This window comes from Amaranthus tricolor, chromosome 3 (assembly GCF_026212465.1).
Source record: "Amaranthus tricolor cultivar Red isolate AtriRed21 chromosome 3, ASM2621246v1, whole genome shotgun sequence".
NCBI classification, from domain to species: domain Eukaryota; kingdom Viridiplantae; phylum Streptophyta; class Magnoliopsida; order Caryophyllales; family Amaranthaceae; genus Amaranthus; species Amaranthus tricolor.
In genome coordinates this window covers 23,608,252-23,632,723 of record NC_080049.1, presented here as the reverse complement: position 1 = coordinate 23,632,723, position 24,472 = coordinate 23,608,252, and the positions used below count along the sequence as shown (strand labels likewise).

Genomic DNA, 24,472 nt, shown 5'->3' with positions numbered 1-24,472 from the left:
GAAAGTTGTATTTTAAAAAATTTCCACTGGTATAGTATAAAAAAAAAAAAATTGTGAGTTTTTATAATTCTTTTCAGCAATGGGATTAAATTTTGAACAATAAAATTTCACAAGTGGAACATTTTCCCACAATTGGGATGCTGTTAGAATTGAATTTTTCAACTTTTTATGCATCACTGCTGATGCTCCTATTTGATATAAAAAGATATTGTCTCCAGTTTTGACTTTGTAAAAGTTGAATTTTTGGAAAAGTTAAACGTTGTCAATAAATCTCTTCACGACTACAAAATATATATATAATTGAACTCTGCTTAAGCTTATCATTACTACTCTCGTCTCGGACCTTTCTCTCCTCTCTTCTCCTGCAATTCCGGTAATTCTCTGCTCACTCTTAACTCAAGTTTACTCTTTATATTACTCCTTTTTTCCCGACCTAAAAAAGTTCTTATTTTTTATTTAGCGCTATTTTATTTGTTGTTGTTATATAGAATTTTTTCATTTATATTATTTTGGATAAAAATAATCTTATTAATCTTTATTTTTAATATTTTAATGATGCTTATAGTTTTCATATATCTTTCACTTACTTTATTTTGATGTTTTTATATATTTCTTATTTTCTTCACTTGTTTTTTACCAACTTTATAAAATTATTTTTTATTAGTTGTGGTTAGGGGTGTTCAAAATCAAATACCGGGCCGACCCGGATCCGAAAATCCGAAATCCAGTTTTTCGGATACCTAAAAATGCGATTTGGTTCCGATCCGAATAAATCGGAAATCTAGATACTCGGTTTAATTTGGGTCGGATCCAGATACCCGGTTATATTAGAAATTTTTTTTGTCTCTTTTTTTGTTCAACCTTACGTTTGTTTATCTCTATTTTTATTTAGAATATTTTTTTATATAAAATTCAAATACTAGCTTTCTAAAATATTTAACTTAATTAGTCATAAAAGATTAATTAAGAAAATTAACCAATAATATTATTGTTCATTAGTTTAAGTAAGACCAATAATAAAATTCAACTACTAACTTTCTAAAAATACTTAACCTAAGGTTAGCTAAAGAGATATCATCATCATTTTATTTACAAAAAAAATAATTAAAAAATCGGATATCAGATATCCAGTTTCCAAAATTATGTGACCTGGATCCGGTATTCGGTTTTAAAATCGGGTACCCGATCTGGATTATTTGGTTTGCGAAAATCGGGCAAATTATATGGTTTTGGAAACCGAATACCAGATATTCGGATCGAGTTTTTATGAACACTCGTAGTTGTGGTTAGAGGTGTCCATTCGTATGATCGGGTCGGTTTCGGATAGGTGTCATTCAATTCGGTTATATTTCGGATGCGTGTTGCAACAGGTCATACTCAGGTCGGGTTGGTTAGTCACGGTTTGGTTGAAGATCGGTTATTCGAACTATCGGGTTTAGCATCAGGTTAGTGTCGGTTAAAGTTCGTGTCGAGTTTCAATCGGTCTCGGGTTGTCATCGGTTAATGATTGGTTCGATTTTACCAGGTACAGATCGGGTTCGGGTATTTTTCAAGTATAATTCGGCTACGAATTGCGAATTACTAATTATTATTGATTGAGTCAGTATCAAATTAAGTTGTTATTCATTTTTTAATTGATATTAAGGTTTCTTTACTTAAAGCAAAATAGTGAAAATGCAAATCACTTAGTGATCATTATTACATTGTTACTATTACTTGTTTGACCGGAAATTAAAATTATAAAGTTCTATTAATTTTCATCTAATTCGTTAAAAGTAGTTAAATAAACATTGACCATTGATTATTAACTCTAAATATATGACTTTATTAGAATAACTAATAAGATGATCGAATATGAGTCAATTATACTTCTATGTAAAAAATTGGTTCAGGTTTACAGCACTTCGATCTAAACTTCGTTTGGGTTAAGTCGGTTTTAGCCGGATCAAGTTCGGTTTTGAGCATGATTCGGGTCGGATATGACTCGGGTCGGTCATTATTAGGTTCGGGTAATCTTGGTTAACGGTTATGTGTCGGTTAGAAAAATCAATTACAGCTCGAGTTCAGTTTTCCCATTTTCGGTTGTCAATCGGTTCGGGTATAGCTTCGAGGCGGGCAATGTCGGTTCGATAAATCTAAAAAAGGAACACATTTGAACGTTGTGGTTACATACTTTTTCCACTAACTTTCTTTTAATATTTTTTTAATATTTATGATTTTCGCTGTTCCATTATCAAATCTATTATTCAATAGAATAATATTTCCATTGTCTAAACTTTCTTAATTTTGGTGAACAATTGTTATGGGAACTTTATTAAGTAAAAAAGGAGTAATTTCTATGCTTTTCTTCAATTTTGAGATGTAAATTGTTTTAATTTTCTTTACTTTTGCAAATATTTGAATCATTCATGATTTTAGCTTTCATGTTTTTATAATTTACTGTTTGATTGTTATTGTTTGACCATTGTACGAATTAAACTTTTCACATTTTTTGGGATTTAATTTTGTGTGTTTTTGGCTCTTGATTTTTTTTGCCTTTTTTGCTATTTTGAATTGGATCATTGTATTAACAAATTTTTAGTTTTCTTTTAGATTATATAAAATTAAATTCCATTATTAATTGATCTATTTATGGGCGGGCTTGCACGGGTAGCGAACTGGATAATCCATTAAAAATCTACATGCGGGCTCAAATATTCAAAAGTCCGCCTGCATTTGCGTACATATTTTTTTGTCGCTACCCACCCAGTTTTTAGAGATGTTTCAACCAAAGCAATGCGATCATCAATCATCATCAATTACTACGAAGTAATGTAGACAACGGATAAGTAAATTATTGTACTAATAGGAGTACTAAACTAAGTTGGGTAAATTATTATTTAATGGGTAATATAGATAGTAGATGAGGTAGACTAGATCGACTTAAAAATAATCGAATTATTACTTAATAATCAATATATTAAACTAAGTGGGCGGTCGGGTATACCCGTAGGTAGTTTTTTGGTATCGCTACCCGCCTATTTATCTTAGCAGGCAAATATTATCCGTCCAAATTTTAATTTTTTATAAAAATGTTGTCCAAGTCTGCCCATTTTTTGAGCCAAGTGGGTCAAGCCTGGCAGGTAACCCGCCCGTGAACAGCTCCAATTATCAATTACAATTATTTGTTTCAAGTATAATCAGTAGGTGTTTATTTGAGTTATTGGATCAATTTCGGGTTAGGTATTTCGGGTCGATTCAAAATCGAGTCTTGTGTCCACATTAATTTTTACATTATTTTAAATTTATTTTGAAGTCGAGTTTAGTCGGGTTCGTTTCTAAGATTGGGTAAATACCGAGTCATCGGGTCTGTTTTGAACACCTCTAGATACTTCTATTTGATTGGATTATTCTAAGATATAATGAGAGATGTTTATTTGATTTATCTGGTCGATTTCAGTTCGTTTTGTTATTGACTCTTGTGTGCATGTTGCATTTTTTTTACATATAATTATACAACTATGTTTAAAGTCCGATCAAAACAAATTCGATTACAAAATCAAATAAATATATGGTCATCAGCTCTGTTTTCAACGTTTCTAGTCGACTAATAATATCAATAAACTGTCGACTTTATTGGATCATGAGATTAAATTTTTGTTAAAAACGTTGAAAAATAATATTTTTTGAATAATTTATTCACTTATTTAAGGTGATGTTAGCAATGTTTGACTATTAAGTTAAGTTAAATGTGACTGATTATGTTGATAGTACATACAGTAAACAGTACTCCATCTTCATTTCCAAATTATTCTAGAGCTACACAAAGATTTTTGTGATGATACAATTCTATTATTCAATGTCTGGGAATGATTATTTCATTCTAAAATATGAATTTGATCTAAATTTAGTGTTTGGCAAATAAAAAATATTTAAATTTGAATTTGAGTCAAATTCACTATGGTTATAAAGTGGTTAAAAATGAGAATTTGAAAATGACTTTTTAAATTTTGTAATTCTCAAATTCTTCATTAATGATTTCACTATAATTCGAAATAAAATGTATAATGAGTTTTTTTAATGACAGGTTAATTTATCTCTAGAATAACAATGTTTTCGTGGAAGAGTTTTCAGAAGCATCATGATGATAATGATCCATTACTGCGACAATCCAAGGTGAAAGTTCTTCGGTTTTGTGGAACATTATATTTATTTTAATTTTATGATCTTAGTTTACCTTTACATGATTAATTAATTAGTAGGAGTAGCATATTATTGTCCGTAACAATTGTATTACATGAGAAATGAAAACATTTGCCAATTAACTAATAATTGCAATTTGGCACACTATTTACTACTTAGAACTTGCTCACTGTGTTTCTGATTACCACACACTTGTGCACTCCTTCACACGGATACTCTACACTTAAGACCATACCAAAATGCGAAGTAATTCCTAATGTTGACTAACTAAATATTACCCTAGTTCTGAAATACTGGCAACAAATTGTGTTTGTGATATGTTGTGTGAGAAAGTGACACTATCAGTTGCAAAGAAAATGAAATAGACGAAGTAATACTCTAATACATTCTAGATTTATCTAGTTCAAGGATTATATTATCATCATTTTGCATTCATGACTTCTAACATTTTAACATCTAAAGTATTCAAGAGTTCTCCTTCAACTTGTTGCCTATATATACCATACCATTTGTTGGCAAGGAGTAGACTAGGTTTTTCTGGATTTCCTCCTTTCTCATCTTATACCAACTCGATATCCATTTTAATTTGGACAATTGGAGAGACTTAGCACCACAGTACACAACAATCAAAACCATAAGTCACAAACAACAATTTTGTAGAGGTTTTGAATTTATTAATTGTTAAATAATGGTGACTCAAACATGGCAAACACCATTGGAAGAAGATGAATTTTGGGTCAGAAGGGAGTCCGCGGAGCGCGGAGCCCATACAGCATGATCTCCGCGGGGCGCGGAGTTGCTTCTGGTCCAGCTTCGCGGGTCGCGTAATTTTACGCGGGTCGCGCAATTGAAGTTTCTTTTCACGGGAACCGTTTTTTGAACGGTTACCTTGATTTGTGATCGGTTATTTGTGATTACTTAGGCCCTAAAACCGTCTTTCAAGTCGTTTTATTATAAATACACCTCCTTGTTAGCATAGGGTGGTATGATTCACCAATTGAAAGAGAGATCACAAGAGAGCCATCGTAATTTGTGAGCGTGATTGTAATGCATCTTGTATTCTTTGCGATCATAGTGAAATTGTTTGTTCTCGGTGCCGGTGGACGTAGCTATCACGTTGATAGTGAACCACGATAATTTCTTGTGTCATTTTCTTGTTGTTTGCATTGAATTTCTTGTTGTTTCATTGTTCTTCATCGCTTTTGCTTCCGCTGTCGCATAACAATTAGCATCAAGAGCTTAGGTTTTAAATCCTTGGAGAGTTTTTTGAGTGAAACAATGGTCGGAGATTCGACAATAAGAATTGAGAAATTTACCGGGAAAAATAGCTTCGGGCTATAGCAAATCAAGATGAAGGCTCTGTTGAAACAGCAACAAATCTGGCGTCCGTTGGCTTTATGGAGTACCACTGCGGGGTCGAATGATGGATTAACTGACGCACAATTAGCAGTAATGGAGGAAAAGGCTCATTTTACCATTTTTCTAAGTCTGGATGATCATATCATCACGGAGGTCGCTGATCAGGCTACAGCGGCGGAACTTTGGATGAAGTTGGAGTCATTGTATATGACTAAGTCGCTGACCAACAAATTATTGCTGAAGCAGCGGTTGTTCAGCCTCCGAATGCAGTCAGGTACTCCCTTACGGGAACATCTTGAAAAACTTAACTCTATTTTACTAGATTTGCGTAACTTAGATGTTAAAGTAGATGATGAGGATGCTGCGTTGTTGGTAAAGACTCCCTGACCCTAGAAGAAGTGAAGGCAGCACTTCATACTAGGGAACTTCGTCAAAAGGCTATAGGTGATAACGGGGATAGTGGCAGTGGGTTGTTTGTTAAGTCCGGGAAGTCTAAAAAGAAGAAGGGGGTTAACAAGGCCAACAATACTGGGTCGGGTGCTGGAAACGACAATGAGGGATCTGGAAAGACTGCAGGGAAAACCTGTTATTACTGTAAAGAACCGGGTCACTTTAGGGCTAATTGCCCGGTGAGGAAGGGCAAGTCCCAAGCTGCTGTAGTTGAAGTAAAATTGAAGGAGAACTATAATTCGGAGGAAGACTTGGCATTAGTGAGTTCTGCTAAGTCTGGGGATCTTTCTGATGATTGGGTTCTAGATTCGGGGTGTTCGTTCCATATGAGTCCACGTCGAAATTGGTTTGACACATATGAGCCTTGCAATGGGGGTAATGTTATTGTAGGTAACAACGCACCTTGTAAGGTTACGGGTATTGGATCCATGAGATTGAGGACTAGTGATGGGCGAAAGTTGACATTGACAAGGGTGCGGCATGTCCCTACTTTGGGGAAGAATCTTATTTCATTGGGTGCCTTGGATGATTTGGGGTACAATGGAGCGGTTTCAGATGGGGAGTTGTCCATTTATCGAGGTTCAGAGTTGGTACTTAAGGATATCAAGAGGAACACCCTCTATGTCTTTGAGGGTGTCACACTGTCTAGTTCTGCGGTTTGCGCATCAGTATCCCACCAGGAGATAACCAAGATTTGGCACATGAGGCTTGGTCATATGGGGGAGAAGGGGATGCAGCTTTTGTCTAAGAGGGGTCTGCTATCCGGGATCAAGGTTACCAACCTTGAATTTTGTGAGCATTGTGTGTTTGGGAAGAAACACAGGTCAAAGTTCAGCAAGGGTGCTCACGTTACTGATGAAGTGCTCGATTACATCCATTCAGATTGCTGGGGTCCATCTAGGGCTGAAGGTATGGGAGGTTTCCGCTATTTTGTGTCATTTGTAGATGACAAATCTCGATACACATGGCTTAGATTGCTTAAGTCAAAGGATGAGGCCTTCAAAGCTTTTAAGCAATGGAAAGCTTTGGTGGAGAATCGGCAGGGTAGGAAAATCAAGAAGCTACGAACAGACAATGGGCTAGAGTTTTGCAAAGAGGAGTTTAATCAGTTCTGTGCAGATAAGGGTATTCGTCGGCATCATACCGTCAAGATGAAACTACAGCAGAACGGTGTTGCTGTAACACCCCTGAATTTCCAACCCCTTAAACGAAACCAGAATCGTGAAGGAAGGGAGGAAATTCGGGTGTTACATAAAAAGAAAAAGAGAAAATACTTAACATAAATGCTAAGGATTAATTAAAAAGGGTGAGTGAGTTGAAATTTCGGCAGCATCTCTGCTGAAAACTGAGGATGTGACTAGAATATGTATAGTTATAATTGATTAACATGATTAAACTAATCTAAGGCCTATAACGCCTTTCAAAAGAATACGTCACGACGGAATAAATCATCGTCGGCTTCACAAAACATCAACTCTAACGAGGATCGTGGTTCCAGTGTCAACGCATCGATCTGACGGATACTAAAGGAGTATTCTCCCTACTGTACATCCAAAACTACGCAGCGGATCTATGGATCATACGAGGAGTCACGTGGCTCCATACAAAAGAAGTTTTACAACCCCAAAAGAAAACTGTACAAGTATCATAGAAGCTAGAAGCATTAAGACAATTTTATATACAATTGTTACGTTCGTACTCCGCTCTTTCCCCAATGCAAAGCAAAAGAAGCTCCTATACCTGTCATGCCAAGTTATGATCCTCCTGCTGCTCAACATAATGACCATAGTCATATGCGTCATAGCAGGAACATCATAGAGAGTCATGAGCAAACAACAACAACATGTACACGTCAGTAATAATGAACTTATAATAATTGAAATCATTAAACAAAACAATAGACAACGATATAGTATGGCAATAGCAAGTCTACTCATGTGTTTGAACACCTCTATCTATTCATAATTTCTCTTTCAAACTACTAATCTCTCGGAATATATTCAAGGGTAGTGAATCCTTTCTCTATTCATGGCATAGTGACACGGCCAAGGGCGTTATCGGCCATCCGGCGCCCATTGGCAAAGTATGAGCTCATGCCCCCTCCAGCTGACCCTCTCGGGTCCTACCTTCGGGAAAAACTAACACACTGGGGTACTAAACCAGTGAAGAGGCCACCATATTGGGGTTTGCAAGGCCCGCATGGTATCGCCTCGGTCAAGGGGCGGTATCGGCCATCCGGCGCCCAATGACCCAAGCATACTCATACCCCCCTTACGGTGGTCCCGTCGAACCTCACCTAGGGGACTATTAAATCAACCGGACATAATCCAGTCGAGTCACGCCAATTAATCATACATCAAGGCTCAATAAGTAGGAAATCACTTCGACACCACACACAACTACGATGCGTTCTCTACTATTTAGAAATTTGTTCTCATAGTCTCCTAATGTTTTCATTCTACTTGCCTATATTACTAGTATGACTATACGCTAGCATAATTCACTTTCTAGCGCTCTATAATTCTAATACGATGTATACAATCATGAAATATTGATAATACTTTGTAACGATAAACATGATAATAAATTACTGCGTGTACGTACCTGTAAGCGTCACTGCACGACCACAAGTTACAAAAATCACCCAACTAAGGGTCTACTTTCCTCTTATAAACTGGGAACCTATACAAGTTGGGAATTGAACTTATAAGTTCTCTTAACTACTTGGGTATACCAGCAAGAAACCAAGTAACCACTATCATCCATTCACGACAAGTTTTCAATTACTTCTAGCACGTACGCATCTCATTCAACATCAAGCATAATCGTCAATTCAACAATAACACAAGTTTTTCCATCGGCAAAGAATAAAAGGATCATGTCGACTGTTTCATTATGCCAACTAACTTTGAGTTATAACGGTTCACATCATCTTAATATAAGGCGACGATTCACACTTAATGTTGATGTAGTGCTAATATGACGACAACGACGAGTCTTAAAGTTATCACATCACAGCATCATTCATTATATTCTCTAAGGTTAGAAAGAACTAAAATCAAGCATCATAACAAGTAGCTTTAATAATTCTCAACAGTTGACACTATGTTCATAGCCTTACTAATATCATTTAATTATACTTTGATAATCTAACGAGGGCACTTGTAATCAACATTAATAATTTCTTTTACTTCAACAAGGCCAATTAAGACCACCCTACCTAACAAAACTCCCACACTCAACACAATTAAGGTTACTCATTACTAAGACACCATCAAAATAGCACACTACCATTATTTTCATTCATACTTCAAACTCTAAGTCAAAAATATTTTCAATTCATCAAACATACTCTTACCCACAAAAAGATTCTATGAAAATAATACAAAGCTCAACACTATTTATTCATATTTCTAAAACCTAATTCATGAATGCATTCAAATCACCAATCCAATTATCACTCACAGCAAGATTTAATAACCATCATACAAAGTTTAACACTTTTCATCCATATTTCAAAAACCCGATTCATATACATTCAAGTCATCAATCAACTTCTTACCCACAACAAGATTCAATGAAAAATCATACAAATTTAACACCAAGTTCATAAACTTAGTAAAATTCTAATTAGTTACTAGGAAAATTACTTAGAGTGAACTTGAGAGGCTTACAATGGGCTAACAAGAAAAGGAGTAAAGACTAGACGGTTGAGAGGGACACCACGCGCCTGGCCGTGGCTGCTGGTAGCGGCCGCCTTTACTGCAGAATGGGAGGAAAACGCAGCCTTGCTGCTGCTTGCGAGGAGAAGCGAACGCGGAGGCTGCTGCTTGTGGGGAGAGGCGAAGGCAGCGCAGAGGAGAAGGGAGAAGGAAGCGCACGGGAAGAGAGGAAGAAGGAGAAGGAGGAGAAGGAGAAGGAGAAAACGGCTTGTCTTCAATGTTTAGGGTTTCGTGGGTCTTTAACCGTTTTCTTCTCCTTTTTTTTTTTTTTTTAATTATTATTATTATCATGCTTATTTTATTTATTTTTATCTCGGTTCATTTTGTTGCGAGATCCAACTAAGAGACTCACTTTCGCGGCCTCACACATTTTAATAAAATAATCATTTCGATTCGAGCCTCTTTATTTAAGAAATCGTAACTATATTTTTGATATATATATATAAATTAACATTTAAATTCATGTATGCAAGAAATTTATTAAAACTAATTTCATAAATAATTAAATATAATCGTAAAATCTTTAAAAACTATTAAAATATTAAATTATGCCATTAAAATCTCGGGGTGTTACAGTTGCAGAGCGGGTTAATCAGACACTGCTTGAGAGTGTTCGATGCATTCTTTCTAATGTAGGGCTTGGGAGGAGGTATTGGAGTGAAGCTGTGATGACAGCTTGTTATATCATCAATAGGGGTCCTCATTCGGGAATTGACTTCAAAATCCCGTTTGAGATCTGGAGTGGTAAGTTACCTAGTTTCTCTAACTTGAAGATCTTTGGTTGTGTTGCTTATTATCATGTTAGTGAGGGTAAGCTGGATCCACGAGCCAAGACGGGGTGTTTTCTTGGGTACGGTGATGGTGTGAAGGGGTTTAGGATCTATTCGCCTTCAGAGGGTCGGGTCATTTTTAGTAGGGATGTCACTTTTGATGAGAGCACCATGTATTCCAAGAAGCGCTCGGAGTCTTCTGATTTGGGGAAGGAAATGGAGAACATACTACAGACAGATGGGGTGCTTGAGGTACACCAGTCATCCATTGCTGATTTACCTCGAGTGCAATTTATTGATGATGATGCTGAGGTTCCAGTGCCTAGTACTCCTGAACCTGAGGTTGTTCCATCTCCTCCTAACTCTGGGGAGGAGGTGGAGCAGTCTAATCAGGGGTCATCTAGTCAATCCGACACCATTATTAAGAGACCTTGACGAGTTATCAAGAAGCCTGTTAGGTTGATTGAAGAGATGGAAGGAAGGAATTGCTTTGTTGAGAATTTGACAGGTTATGCATTGAGTGTAGCTGATGATGTAGAGTCATATGAACCTGCCACGTATAAACAAGCAATTAGTTGTAGTGAGTCTGCGCAATGGCTTGCTGCAATGGGTGAAGAGATGCAATCTCTTTACAAGAACAGAGTGTGGGAACTTGTGAAGGTACTAGAGGGGAGAAAACTTGTAGGGTGTAAGTGGATCTTTAAGAAGAAAGAAGGGTCATCTGAATCTGAGAAAGTTCGTTTTAAGGCTAGGCTAGTTGCAAAGGGGTTCAGTCAGGTAGAAGGGGTTACTTTGTGGATATATTCTCACCGGTGGTTCGACATACTTCTATTCGTGTGCTATTGTCAATTGTAGCACATTATGACCTTGAGCTAGAGCAGCTGGATGTTAAGACGACTTTCCTTCATAGCGATTTGGAGGAGGAGATTTTGATGAAGCAGCCCGAGGGATTTGAGATTCCAGGGAAAGAGAACTATGCATGCAGATTGCTAAAGTCGTTGTATGGACTTAAGCAATCCCCTCGGCAGTGGTACAAGAGGTTTGATTCTTTTATGGTTTCGCATGGTTTTGATAGGAATTCGTATGATTGCTGTGTGTATCATAGTAAGCTGGATGACGGTTCCATGATTTATTTATTCTTATATGTTGATGACATGCTTGTTGCCACAAAGAATAAATCGGATATTGCTAGACTTAAAGAGTTGCTTAACTCGGAATTTGATATGAAAGATTTGGGTCCAGCTAAGAAGATTTTGGGTATGGAGATCTATAGGGATCGGGCTAGAGGTAAGCTTTTCTTGACTCAGAAAAGTTACATCGAAAGGATTTTGTCTCATTTTGGGATGGAGAAATCGAAGCCTATAAGTACACCAACATCTGTGAGCTGCAAATTGTCTTTGTCTATGTCACCTCAAACTGAGGAGGAGTTGGCGTATATGTCTAGAGTTCCTTATGCCAACGTTTTTGGCTGTTTGATGTATGCTATGGTCTGCACTAGGCCGGATATTGCGCACGCTGTCAGTGTTGTGAGTAGGTTCATGGCTCGACCTGGGAGAGAGCACTGGCAGGGGGTGAAAAGGATTTTTTGCTACTTGAGAGGAACAACTGATATTGGTCTTCTGTATGGAAATGGTAAGGAGTGTTTGGTAACTGGATATAGTGATTCTGATTATGCAGCTGATGTGGATACCAGAAGGTTGGTGACCGGATATATGTTTACTTTGGGTGGTTCTGTGGTAAGTTGGAAGTCTACATTGCAGTCTTCGGTTACGTTGTCTACTACTGAAGCTGAGTACATGGCTTTAACTTCTGCAGCTAAGGAGTCTATATGGCTCAAAGGCCTTGTAGGGGAACTAGGTATCGCACAGGATTTTGCTACGGTGTATTGTGATAGTCTAAGTGTCATTTGCTTAGCTAAAGACCAAGTACACCATGATCAGACCAAGCACATTGACGTCAGGTATCATTTCTTGCGTACTGACAAGAGAGTAAAGGTAAAGAAGATCGGGACCGCTGACAACCCAGCTGATTTCTTTACTAAGTTTGTTCCATTTAGTAAGTTTAAACATTGCTTGGACTTACTAAATATTGATTACTATGTGATGTGGTAGGCCCTTAGGGGCGGTGTTGGGGAGCTCCTGTTGCAGGCATGTTGGCCTTAAGGCGGAGCTTTCCCGGGGCTTGTAATGCAGGTGGAGCGTTATGAGCTGTTATACTTGGTGACAAGTATGTGATAGGTCTTGGTTGAAGACTTGTCGGGATGAGTCTTGGTTGAAGATTTATCGGGATGTACGGCTTATGTATGAGCTTTACATCGGGTTTTGGCTTGAGATATATTCACTATGTGTTGATGAGATCATTTGCTGAATACGAGTTTTTGTCAAGGTGGAGATTGTTAAATAGTGGTGACTCAAACATGGCAAACACCATTGGAAGAAGATGAATTTTGGGTCAGAAGGGAGTTCGCGGGGCGCGGAGCCCATACAGCATGATCTCCGCGAGGCGCGGAGTTGCTTCTGGTCCAGCTTCGCGGCTCGCGTAATTTTACGCGGGTCGCGCAATTGAAGTTTCTTTTCACGGCAACCGTTTTTTGGAACGGTTACCTTGATTTGTGATCGGTTATTTATGGTTACTTAGGCCCTAAAACGGTCTTTCAAGTCGTTTTATTATAAATACACCTCCTTGTTAGCATAGGGTGGTATGATTCACAAATTGAAAGAGAGATCACAAGAGAGCCATCGTAATTTGTGAGCGTGATTGTAATTCATCTTGTATTCTTTGCGATCATAGTGAAATTGTTTGTTCTCGGTGCCGGTGGACATAGCTATCACGTTGATAATAAACCACAATAATTTCTTGTGTCATTTTCTTGTTGTTTGCATTGAATTTCTTGTTGTTTCATTGTTGTTCATCGCCTTTGTTTCCGCTGTCGCACAACATTAATGTAGGAAAAATTAATATTAATAATTCAACCTTTTATCTATCCGATACGAATAATCTAAACTTTGGATTATTTTTTTAATAAATCGACCTTTTTTCTTAGTTTATTGATAGCATACTAATAGGATATATTGATAGCAAACTAAGGACAAAGGTTGAATTATTACAAAATAAAAAGTTAAAAGCTAATAGCAAACTAAATGTAAAGGTGCATAATTAAAACATAAACCAAAGGTGGGATTATTCAAATTAGATGTGTAAAATGTTGGATTATTAATATCAATTTTTCCTAAATAATAAATACTAGTACATCTAAAATTAGAACTGCATAAAGGTATCAATCATGATCCCTTGCACATATGCAAAATACGACTGAATCGCAACATAGTAAGTTATGTTTTTGCTTTCTGGAGAAAACATACAGGCACTTATTTCAGTTTATATAACAGGCGTCTGCACTAAGCTTTTCGACATCTATCAGCTTACAATTTTTTGGTACAACAATAACATTTCATCACCCCAATACTATTATGGTTCCCACCTACTGGGGGTTTAGGGGTAGATGTACGCAACCTACGGTTTTTTTTGGTTGTTGTGCCTAATATGGCTCTGGAAATACTTCAGCTTTAGAATGTCCGTTGGCATGAATGGGCTGCACAGGTATTTCTTGAACTACATGACCTTGAGCAGCATGACATGGCTTGTTATCAAATCCCCAGTATCTAGCAGCCTTCACATCGTCTTCAGCCATAAGTCTAGAGAATTCCTCATGGTCATATTCAAGCGAAGCATTGCCGCCAAACTCCTTCGGAAGATTTTCTACATCAAAGTAGGATCTCATCAGCTCTGCACTCTCCTTGTTCTTAGGGTAAACAAACTTCACCTTCTGGAAAGTTTTGGGATCCAAGAAATATTTTACAGCCTGAAATATGTTAAATTGTTGTCAAATAGAGGCACAAAGAAATTTTGAAAGAAAAAAAGGTTAGCCCTGTTTTATATACTTAGAACTTAGAACTAGACCTGTTGACTCAAGTTGCTAATTTACAATCCAAGAAAAATTTCCAGTGGGTATCAGTTTTATGCTTTTGTTGTAGGATTAGAAACGACCCCACAATGCATCACTCCATTACCTTTAACAAATTACCAGATAGACATAAAATAAATAAATTTTAGCTTAGCCAAAAAGTCCTTGAGACCTTGACCTTTGTTATCATGATATGAACAGCAAATACAAAGCAATATAGTAACTAATAACCTTAGCCAGCAAACAGCATCTTATACCATTATTTGCTAAAGATACAAGAACAGCAATTGAAATGCATGTTAAACAGTTTACTAACCCTCCAGAATGCCTGAAATATCCTTGGTGGATTGTAAAGAACTGCTATACCGAGTCTTTCAGGGTAATGGTTCTGCAAGATGTTAATGATATCTCGGGCTGTTTTGATAGAAACGCTAGTGCTCATTGAAAAACCTGTATAATCTATCATCCAAACCATCTGCTCTTGACCCTCAGGCAGGTTCAGGATGGCATTCTCCAACATGTAAACTAAGTGGCGAACATTGCCTTCTCCAGAATTGGTGTTCTGGAACAGAGACACAATTTCAGTTTTTCAAATAGCATAATCACTGTCAGGACTCGGGAAGGGAAGAAAGAATATCACCTGTTTCCCAGGCCTCATTATAAGGACAGTTCTTCCTTCACGATCATGGAAGTTTGCCCGAGAAACCTTTCCTGTCTCACCTTCATGTGCAACCTCAGGCTGGACAAAACATACTCACGCATTATCATAAAATTTCTAAATTAGTACTTGTAGAGCTCTCACAAGGCGGATCTAGGTGCCCTCACTGTATTTTAAAAAAAAATTATTTAATTGGCAACAATAGGATTTGAACCTCAGGAACTTATGGGTTGTGAGGCAAGGCCTAAACTAACTGTGCTATTCTTTATTCTTTACTAACAAGGGATTTTAATTGCACTTAATATGAGTTTAGAGATATTTAACAAAGGTCAATAAACGCAGTTACAATTTCCAATAACTATATAAAACAAAATTAATTTTTCTTAAGTATCCTTTTTTTTATGGTTTAACAAAACATCCAATTGAAAACATTATATATATATATATATATATATATATATATATATATATATATATATATATATATATATATATGATGTTTTGTATTTTTTTTATTAATTGTGCTCCCACTGAGTTTCAACTTTGGATCCGCCATGCTACATCGACATTTTGAAGGCCCACAATGCTTGATGCTTCTCCTATGAGAAAGTTCAAATAATCCAAACACATGAAACAATATTTAATTAAAAACTTCAATTTAAATTTGTTAGGATTATTGGTGATTTGATTTACTAAGTGATTAAAACAACGCTTAAGAAAATTAATGTGTGTCAGTGTTAAGTAAGAAGAGGACATAATACCAACATGTGATTAGTTTGTTGGAAATCAAATTAGTACATTAGTACAATATACTATTGGTAGTGGAGATATGGGACGAGAACTACATGAAGCATTAATGAAGTATGGGAACAAGAGACAAGTAGCAAGCAAAGTCAGAACTGCTGACCTGCAGGTTAGGGGTTCAAGCGGGGGTCGAGCGGACCCTTTGACCCTATTTTGTGATCTGCTGCTTTGCTTTCTGTTTTGTTTAGTTGCTGCCCCACTTTTGCATTGCTTCCCCTATAATTACTCCCTCATATACTTGGTTTAATGTGCACCAAAGTCTCATGTATTGAGCTTAACATCTTTTCTTTAGTTTTCTCCCTAATTAGCTCCTCTCTTCTTACATTAAACCTCTATTTGTAATTCCTCTCAAGTTTGTTTATCTCCTTTTAACACAAGAATATTAATCTTAGACTAGATGGTGGATCTAGCAAGGTGCGAAGCTACCTCGGGGTTTCGAGGGAAGCTCGACCCCTTTGCCGAAAATGTGATCCTTTGTATTTTTAGCTTTGACCCCTTACTAATTTATGATATATAGTTTAAAGAGTACAAAATATATCAAAAAACACTATAGTTCAATGGATTGAGTAACAGATTTATAACATAAGATCTAGAGATCAAATCCTAATTTAACTTTTCTTTTTTATTAAACTAATAAATCTATATTATAATGTCATTTCTCTGTATCTTTCATTATTTTCCATTTATCCTTTTAAGTGTGTGTTTATAATTTACTATCTTAATTTTGATAGTATTTTTTTGGAGACTTACTAGAGGAACAATAGAGTCAAAAAAACATTGTGGGTTTTTTCAAAGGTGATAATTATAGGGAAGCTAGCTTCAATTCCATTTGTTTAATATAATTTTTTCTATAATTCAAGTTCATTTCAGTTTATATGATATTAATTTAACTAGTTTTTATATAGTAAATAGTTTGCTCGTATATCGACTATTTGACCCTCTTAATTTCAACAGCTAGTCTCTTGAGAGACCGTCTCTTTGAGAGACGTATTTAAGCCTAGCCCATTCAAAGATTAATGCCTACTTTATGTATTTTTAATGCCTACTTACATTATTCTTGATGCTACTTAAGTATCCTTAATGCCTACTTTTAATATTTTAAATGTCTACTTACATCATTCTTAATGTATACTTATAATATTTTAAAAAATACTGGCCCAATTAGAGATAGTCTTTCAAAGAGACCGTCTCTCACAAGAATTTGTGTAATTCCAAATCCTGGCTTTGCCCATGGATGTAGCCTATTAATTGGTGAACCAACTTAAATCTTTATCTTGATTATTTCTTTATTATTGTCGCTCACTACACTAACTTGCATTATTTGATTTCTACACTAAAACACATCATAAACCCTCTATACTAAAACACATCATAAACTTTCTATTTGAACTTGATCCTTGAATGAAGTAAACACCTCACCTTTCAAAATCGGTGCACGGGCTTCAGCAAATTTTTTTAACTTTATTGGTAAAGACGTACTCATAGTTTGACCGAGGCGTCAATTAGGTAAAGGAATTGTTGAAAAAGTATCGTTAGTATAAGAGTCTTACCCTTTGAGCAACAAGCTATACGTACTAATAGAAATAATAGTAATTTGAAAAGGAGCCCTTTTCTCATGAAGCACAAAAATTCACTATATTATGGCTTTTTGGATTTTGATAAACTTGATGAATAGAGTTTATTTATTTCATAGGTAGGTTCCAAATAACATCTTTTTTGGGTGCTGTTGGCCATAACTTAAGTTCAATAGAAAAGAAGAAAAAGTAAAAACCAGGCAAGCTTCACTGTCAGTACGGATTGTTCAAATTTTCGGACAACAATGAGTTCATATCAGGCCTCAAGTAGTTCACATTATAGCAACACGGCACCAAAAATTTGGGGGTATAACACAACAATCCTTCTAACATATAATGTCCATTTATTATTTCCAATTTAATGTCCAGAAAATATGAACAAATTCGTAAGTCACACAAGCACATAAAACAGTAATAACTGAGAAGAAGACTCAAGAACCAAGGCAATAAGAAAGCATTTCGGCTGGTTATGATATTACACATTTACATAATATATTGTGTTACCAAACAATGTAATACTTACCCAGCGAATTTCCTCGGGTTTGTATGTATCCCTCCATTTTAGCGTCTCTTCTATCATTTTCTTTGCCTTGTCAACATTCCAATTCCTTGCTTCCAGGTATCTCCTCAGACAAGCATCAGTACAAAACTTTAAACTACGTCCACATAATGGCCCAAGAGCCGTTCTAAGTTCTTTGACCTGGTTAGTATATAGTGTGCCAGATCGCAATTATTAGTTAATGGCAAATGTTTTCATTTCTAATGTAATACAATTGTTATAGACAAGAATATGCTACTCCTACTAATTAATTAATCATGTAAAGATTACTAAGATCATAAAAATAAAATATAATGTTCCACAAAACCGAAGAACTTTCACCTTGGATTGTTGCTGTAATGGATCATTATCATCATGCTTTTGAGAACTCCTCCACGAAAACATTGATGTTTTAAAGATATATCAACCTATCATAAAAAAAAATAAATAAAAAAACCCTATAATAGAACTATTTCAAAAATCATTGTGTAGCTCTAGAATTTGGAGATGAAGATGGAGTACTGCTTACTGTACCATCAATATAATCAGTCACATTTGACTATAATAGTCAAATATTGCTAATGTCGACCACAATTAAGTGAAGAAATTAATCCACATAGTTAAGCAAAAATTTAATCTCAAGATCCAATTAAAGTCTATAGTTTTGACATTGATCTAAAAAAAATTAAATTTCATGAATGCTAAAATTAAATTCCGGTAATTCAAACTGTTTATTGATTTAATAATTAGTAGGAGTGTTCAAAGGGACTCAATTACTTGACATTTATCTAACCTTATAATTGAATTCGATTTAACTTACTTCAAAAGTAGATTTATAATAATAGGAGTATCAGAGTATGTAAAATGATAATAATAGGAGTATGTAAAATGCAGCATGTATACAAAACCTAACTTTAAATTGATAATTAATATTAATAGTTAGAATAATCCAATCAAATAGAAGTACCAATTCTACTAGGACAGGAAACAAATATAATTGAAGTAGATAATGAATTAAATAATTTATTTCCTTTTCATTGATACAGTTTATGATCAAGGAAATCAGCATTTACATCTACCACCTAAACCGGCCCCACAACATAAATAGACCAATAATTGGAATTAAAAGATCTAGAATATGAGAGTAATAGCAATTAGACAGTGATGTAAATCAAAACAAAAAGAGTCAAAATAGCAAAAAAAGTCCAAAAAAAATCAAGAACCAAACACACACACACATAATCAAATCCCAAAAATTGTGAAAAGTTAATTCATACAATGATCAAACAATAACAATCAAACACTAATAAAAATATGAAAGCTAAAATCATGAATGATTCAAATATTAAAAAAAATTAAGAAAATTACACGAATTACAGATCTCAAAATTGAAGAAAAGCATAGAAATTAATAGAAAGAGTAAGCTTGAGTTAAGAGTGAGCCGAGAATTACCGGAAATAGAGGAGAAGAGAGAGGAAAGGAAGGTAGGAAGAAGAGAGTAATGGAGTCAAAATCACGCAGAATTCAATTATTTAGTCGTCTGGTTTTGGTAAAGTGCACTGTTCGTGCGTGGAAATTGAAATTGAAGAGAGAGAAGGAAGAAGGAAGAAGGAAGAAGGAAGAAGATGATCCAGACTCCAGATGGAGATTTTGCTTGTAATTTAATGTGGAGAATAGAGATTTACTGATTTACCATTTTGGTCAAAGATTTTTTTCACATGATTTTTTTATACCTCATTTTTAGTACTTCGCCTGTCCATCTCAATTTTCAGTAAAGTGATGAGTCTAAAATGATATATACCCGCCTTTAAGGCCGTATATAAAAAGAATTTTTTTATTTAATTTATATTATTTAATATTATTTTTACTTTGGAAATATGAGTTTTTAATTATATTTTATTATTTTATTATTTATTATTTTTTGGAAAATTCAAATTATTGTATAAAATATTAATTATTTTTCAATTTTTAAATTAGATTCTCTTGAAAATTTAAAATTATTAATGATAAAAAGAATTTGTTAATTTTTATGTACAGCCCTAAACGCTGTAAATATCATTACCCTTTTAATTTATCCTATTTATTTTGCGTCTTTTTTTTGGCAATGACCCCTCTTTCTTTCAAAATCATTCACAAACTTATTTTCTCTTTTCATTTTAATTATTTATTTCTATCATCCGCTTGTTTTTTTGTTTTATTCTCCAACTCAATTTCACCTTTCACTAAATTTCACCCAAAATAATTTGGGCGCATTCTATAAGAGCATAATATGGTGACTCAGCATAAGGTTCGTTGGAGATACTTAGTTTGGAACAGGATTTCGATACCTAAAACTAGGTTTTTTTGTTGGTTGGTAGCTAGACAAGAGCTAAAAACCAAGGAGAAGCTCTACCAATTGGAAGTGTTGGTTAATGACTGATGTCCTTTATGTGGTTTATATCCCGAGACTCATAACCATCTCTTCTTTAATTGCCCTTTCAGCCGTTCATGTGTGGAGGCGGTTAAATCATGGATAGGCATCACTCTTAAGCCAATCGCTAATATGGATTTTCGGAAGCGGCAGTTTTCCAAAACCAAGCAGCATGTGTTAACAGCCATTTTTGTTTGCACACTTTACTATATTTGGAAGTGCAGGAACGAAGCGGTCTGGTATGCTTTTGTACGGTCTCCTGGGCATGTTCTTACCATGATCAAGCATGACATTAGACAGAGATGCCACGTTTTGAACCTCATAGATGCAGTGACCTTTTAGAGCTGCTGTGTTTTCTTTTTAGTGGTTTTGGTTGTATATAATTTTGATTTGGCTTGGTTTTGAACATTGTTGCTATAGGCCCCCTTGCTATGCACATGAAGAGTGGGCTATTAACTCCCTTCATAGAAGGTAAACTTTGATTTCATACAGATGCATTTTCAGTCTGGGTGCGTCCTCGGCCAGATTTTGAATTTGTTTGGTATTTTCTGGTGAATAATAAAAATTTATATTTGTCAAAAAATAATGTAGGATTATTGTAGAGAAGTAAGTGAAATGTGAAATTATATTTTTACATTTCTTCCTTTGTGTTTTTATTTTAAAAAATTTAGGGGAAACGAAAATATTAAGTGACAAAATAATCGGACAATCCCCAATTTATTTGACATTCACCTCAATCTATTCACCATTTTTCTCCCATCACTCTCCTCAGCCTTCATCGCGTCAACCATTAATCTTATTCTTATTTTTTATTTTAAAACACTCATGTTAATTTGTATATATGATTACTTACTTATTCATTGATCTTATCCTAATTTTTTATGTTGTTTTTTTTTATAATATATACACTTTAATTGCATAAATTTGAATAATTAACAATTGTGTAGGGTTATTCTTCTAAAAATATAGTGCTTTATGTTATTGTGATGATTATAGCAATTTTATTCAAATTAGATGATGAAATGAATAGAAGATGATTTGTTTTTATAAAATCTATTAACATTGCTCATTTAGTATATATAATTAGTTTGATAGTTTAATTGTGATTAATAATTGTGTTTACTATTTTCAAATGGATAGGTATTTCAAAAGCTCACCAGCTCCTTTAGATGGCATCAACATCAAAATTCATAAATTTCATTTGAATCATACCCCTTCTTATATTTAAAGAGATTCTTATTAACCCTTATTTGTTTATCTCCAAACTCAATTGTCTGGATATGCACGTTAGTTTAATAAGACCTGGTATAATAAGTTTGATATTCATTGCCATCCCTAAATAGATTAAGAATCATAAAGACATTAACAATAGTTATGAAAAATATAACTGCTTGGTAGGGTTATTACTAGTCGAAAAAATAAAACATCCCAACGAATTAATGAATTGAATAGAAGGCTTTATGTACATATATGTAAAGAGGATTATGTAGGTCACTATTAATTGCATCCATGTAAAAGTCACCGTTAATTTTTATTAGAATTATCCTTTTTCTTTGAATGATTTTTAGTTTCAAAATTATCTTTAATTTTATTCGTAGATAAGGACGTATAATTTTGTAGAGGTATAGTCGTATAGGAGAGGAGGACTAATTTTTTCTCTCGATGATGAAAATCTGACCCCAATTATAAGGGTAAAAGAGAAAATTTGTAACCACGAAATCAACATTTAATTCTTCAAACTTTTAATCATATTTTCTATTATTTGAGTGATCCCTTTTCTCATTAAAACCCATTCATTATATTATCAATAGGAAGTATATAGTTAGAGGGGTCTTTAAGGGTATGCGAAGTGATCGACCACACTAGGCCCTCTTTTTACTTCCATATATAAAAAAGTTAATCATAAAAAAAATATGTTTAGTTTATTAATAATATACATATATATATATATATATATATATATATATATATATATATATATATTATAAATAAGACGCAAAATAAAAAATTTTTTGCATAGGGCCTTCACCGCTAAATATAGCACACAAAAAATACATTAAGGTGGTAGAAAACAATGAAACAAAACAATTGCAAGCACCAGATAAAAAGTATCAAAGCAACCATTTCTTGATATGATCATTAGAGGTTCTAGCAATCAGTGAAGTGTAAGAGGTTGATCACTTAAGATATGGGAGGAACCCTGCCGTAGGGTTCTGGGCCTCTGGCATTGGACGCAAGTAGGATTTACAACAATGCCCCATTTCTCAATCTCTCAAAAGTTGGGACCCTTTTGTGTAGGAACATCTAGACGGGGGAGGTCCCGATCATGTTTATTATGTTCGGTCACACAATGTCCAAAAAATTAAAAACCTCATATTAAATTACGTAGTATATATTAAGTGTTTAAACATATAAAGTTAGAATAATATCATAATTTTAAAAATTGTACAAAATCTTTAAAGAATTTGTCAATTTTTATTCTGTCTCTGTCTCTAGATGAATAACCTGCTTTTAGGCAAGGCAATGTTGTTAACCTAATACCAATACGGATCTCCAGTTGACTTTCTCTACAGGCCCTAGTCCCTAGAAGATGCTGATAAAACTTATTAATAGATAAGTCTAGCCTATGGAATAAAGAACATACAAGGCAGCTATTCCAGCTTTGGATAAGGGATCTGGCCTTCAGAATTTTCTTTGGCATCCATGATATGTTATGACCTAAGGCATTGACATATTTGTAGAGTTTATATATCTCAAGTCTCACATCGTAAAAATAAAAAAGTAGTGACAAATCAATGTGAGATCGGTCTCATACAAACAATATAATACTAACGCAGATTATTCACAATCAATGGGCCGAACAACTGATATCAAGAGCCGAAGGTGGGAGAATCTGGTAGGATCGGAACGGGCGAATCCTAGGTCGAATTTCTGATCTATTTGTTTTAGCGTTAGAGGATTTAGCTTTTTGAGAGCACCGCACTGCCTTTCCAGCGACAGCGAAAGATGTAACAATAGCAGGACTCTTTTTCCCTAGATGATTCAGTGATAGAATAAGTATCCTATAACTGAAGACGACTCCGCGACCATGATGAGTTATATCGTAAGTCTTCTTGACATGGTGGCCAAGGAAGGTCCGGTGTCGAAGCAGCTGTATTGACAAATTATACCGTTGAAGGAGAGAACACGATTGATGTAGTCTTTAGTCTAAGGGAGAGATTGTTGAGTGTTCATCTCAAGCCTCACATCAGAAAAATAAGAAAGAGTTGACAAATATATAATTGATTCAACTTCAAATTAATACGTTGCCTTTTGGCAAGAATGCTCAAAAATCTTTGCGGGCTTGACCAAAGCAGACAGTATCATACTAATTCAGATCATTCACAGCTAGTGGGCCAAACAATATCTTTCAACACTCCTTCCTTTCATATACTTACTCTGTTCCACTATACTTGTCATATTTGACTTTTACACAATTTAATGTGTTATTTTGATCATTTATATATTGAACTACACACATCTAAAAATTATAAAAAACTTAATATTATGAAAGCATGTGATTAGAAAATTCAAACAAGATTTCTCGTGACTATATATTTTCTTACACATTAATCACAATATATAAAATAAGCTTCAACAAAAAATAGTGTCAAAAACCATTATGTAGAGAGTATTTCAAAACGGAGAAAATAATTAATAAGCATACAACCATTGAACCCATAGTCTGTCTTTCTCGCATTCAATAGCCCACAACAACTTTGATTATGATAGCAGCCTGCTGATTCTTGATGTGAAGGATCTAAAGGTTCATGCCACCAAACAATCGAAAGATATGTTTCTTTATCCCATTAAAATTGCAATAATATGAAAATGTAAAAGTTTTTAAGAGGAAATGTTGCCTATTTTGATGGGACAACGAAGTACTAGACTTGGCCCCAACAGAGTGAGAAGGTCTTTATGAAGTTAACAAATTACCCTTATGTGGTAGGATTTGATAGAAATAGAGTTTTGTTATTTTAATTTATCTTTTTTTATTTTAGT

The 24,472-nt window shown here is 34.9% G+C and overlaps 1 protein-coding gene and 1 long non-coding RNA gene across 3 annotated transcripts; one reads left to right on the top strand and one right to left on the bottom strand.

Annotated features, from left to right (window-relative positions):
• The first annotated feature begins 384 nt into the window (after positions 1–384).
• On the top strand, positions 385–21,032 carry LOC130809408 (uncharacterized). The gene is made up of 3 exons (XR_009040801.1): positions 385–1,445; positions 4,067–4,155; positions 20,503–21,032. It is a non-coding gene; the product is annotated as an uncharacterized LOC130809408 (long non-coding RNA).
• Positions 13,648–19,795, bottom strand: LOC130809406 (uncharacterized). 2 transcript variants are annotated; one of them, XM_057675178.1, is made up of 6 exons: positions 19,474–19,795; positions 18,364–18,449; positions 18,007–18,183; positions 15,088–15,186; positions 14,764–15,009; positions 13,648–14,345 (listed from the first exon to the last, which is right to left on the bottom strand). In XM_057675178.1, the coding sequence occupies exons 2-6, from the start codon at positions 18,424–18,426 to the stop codon at positions 14,022–14,024; spliced, it is 909 nt and encodes a 302-aa protein (XP_057531161.1). In that variant the 5' UTR covers positions 18,427–18,449; positions 19,474–19,795; the 3' UTR covers positions 13,648–14,021. The 2 variants fall into 2 exon arrangements, with proteins under 2 accessions (XP_057531161.1, XP_057531162.1); XM_057675179.1 differs by lacking the exon at positions 19,474–19,795 and adding an exon at positions 19,390–19,452.
• Positions 21,033–24,472: the final 3,440 nt, after the last annotated feature.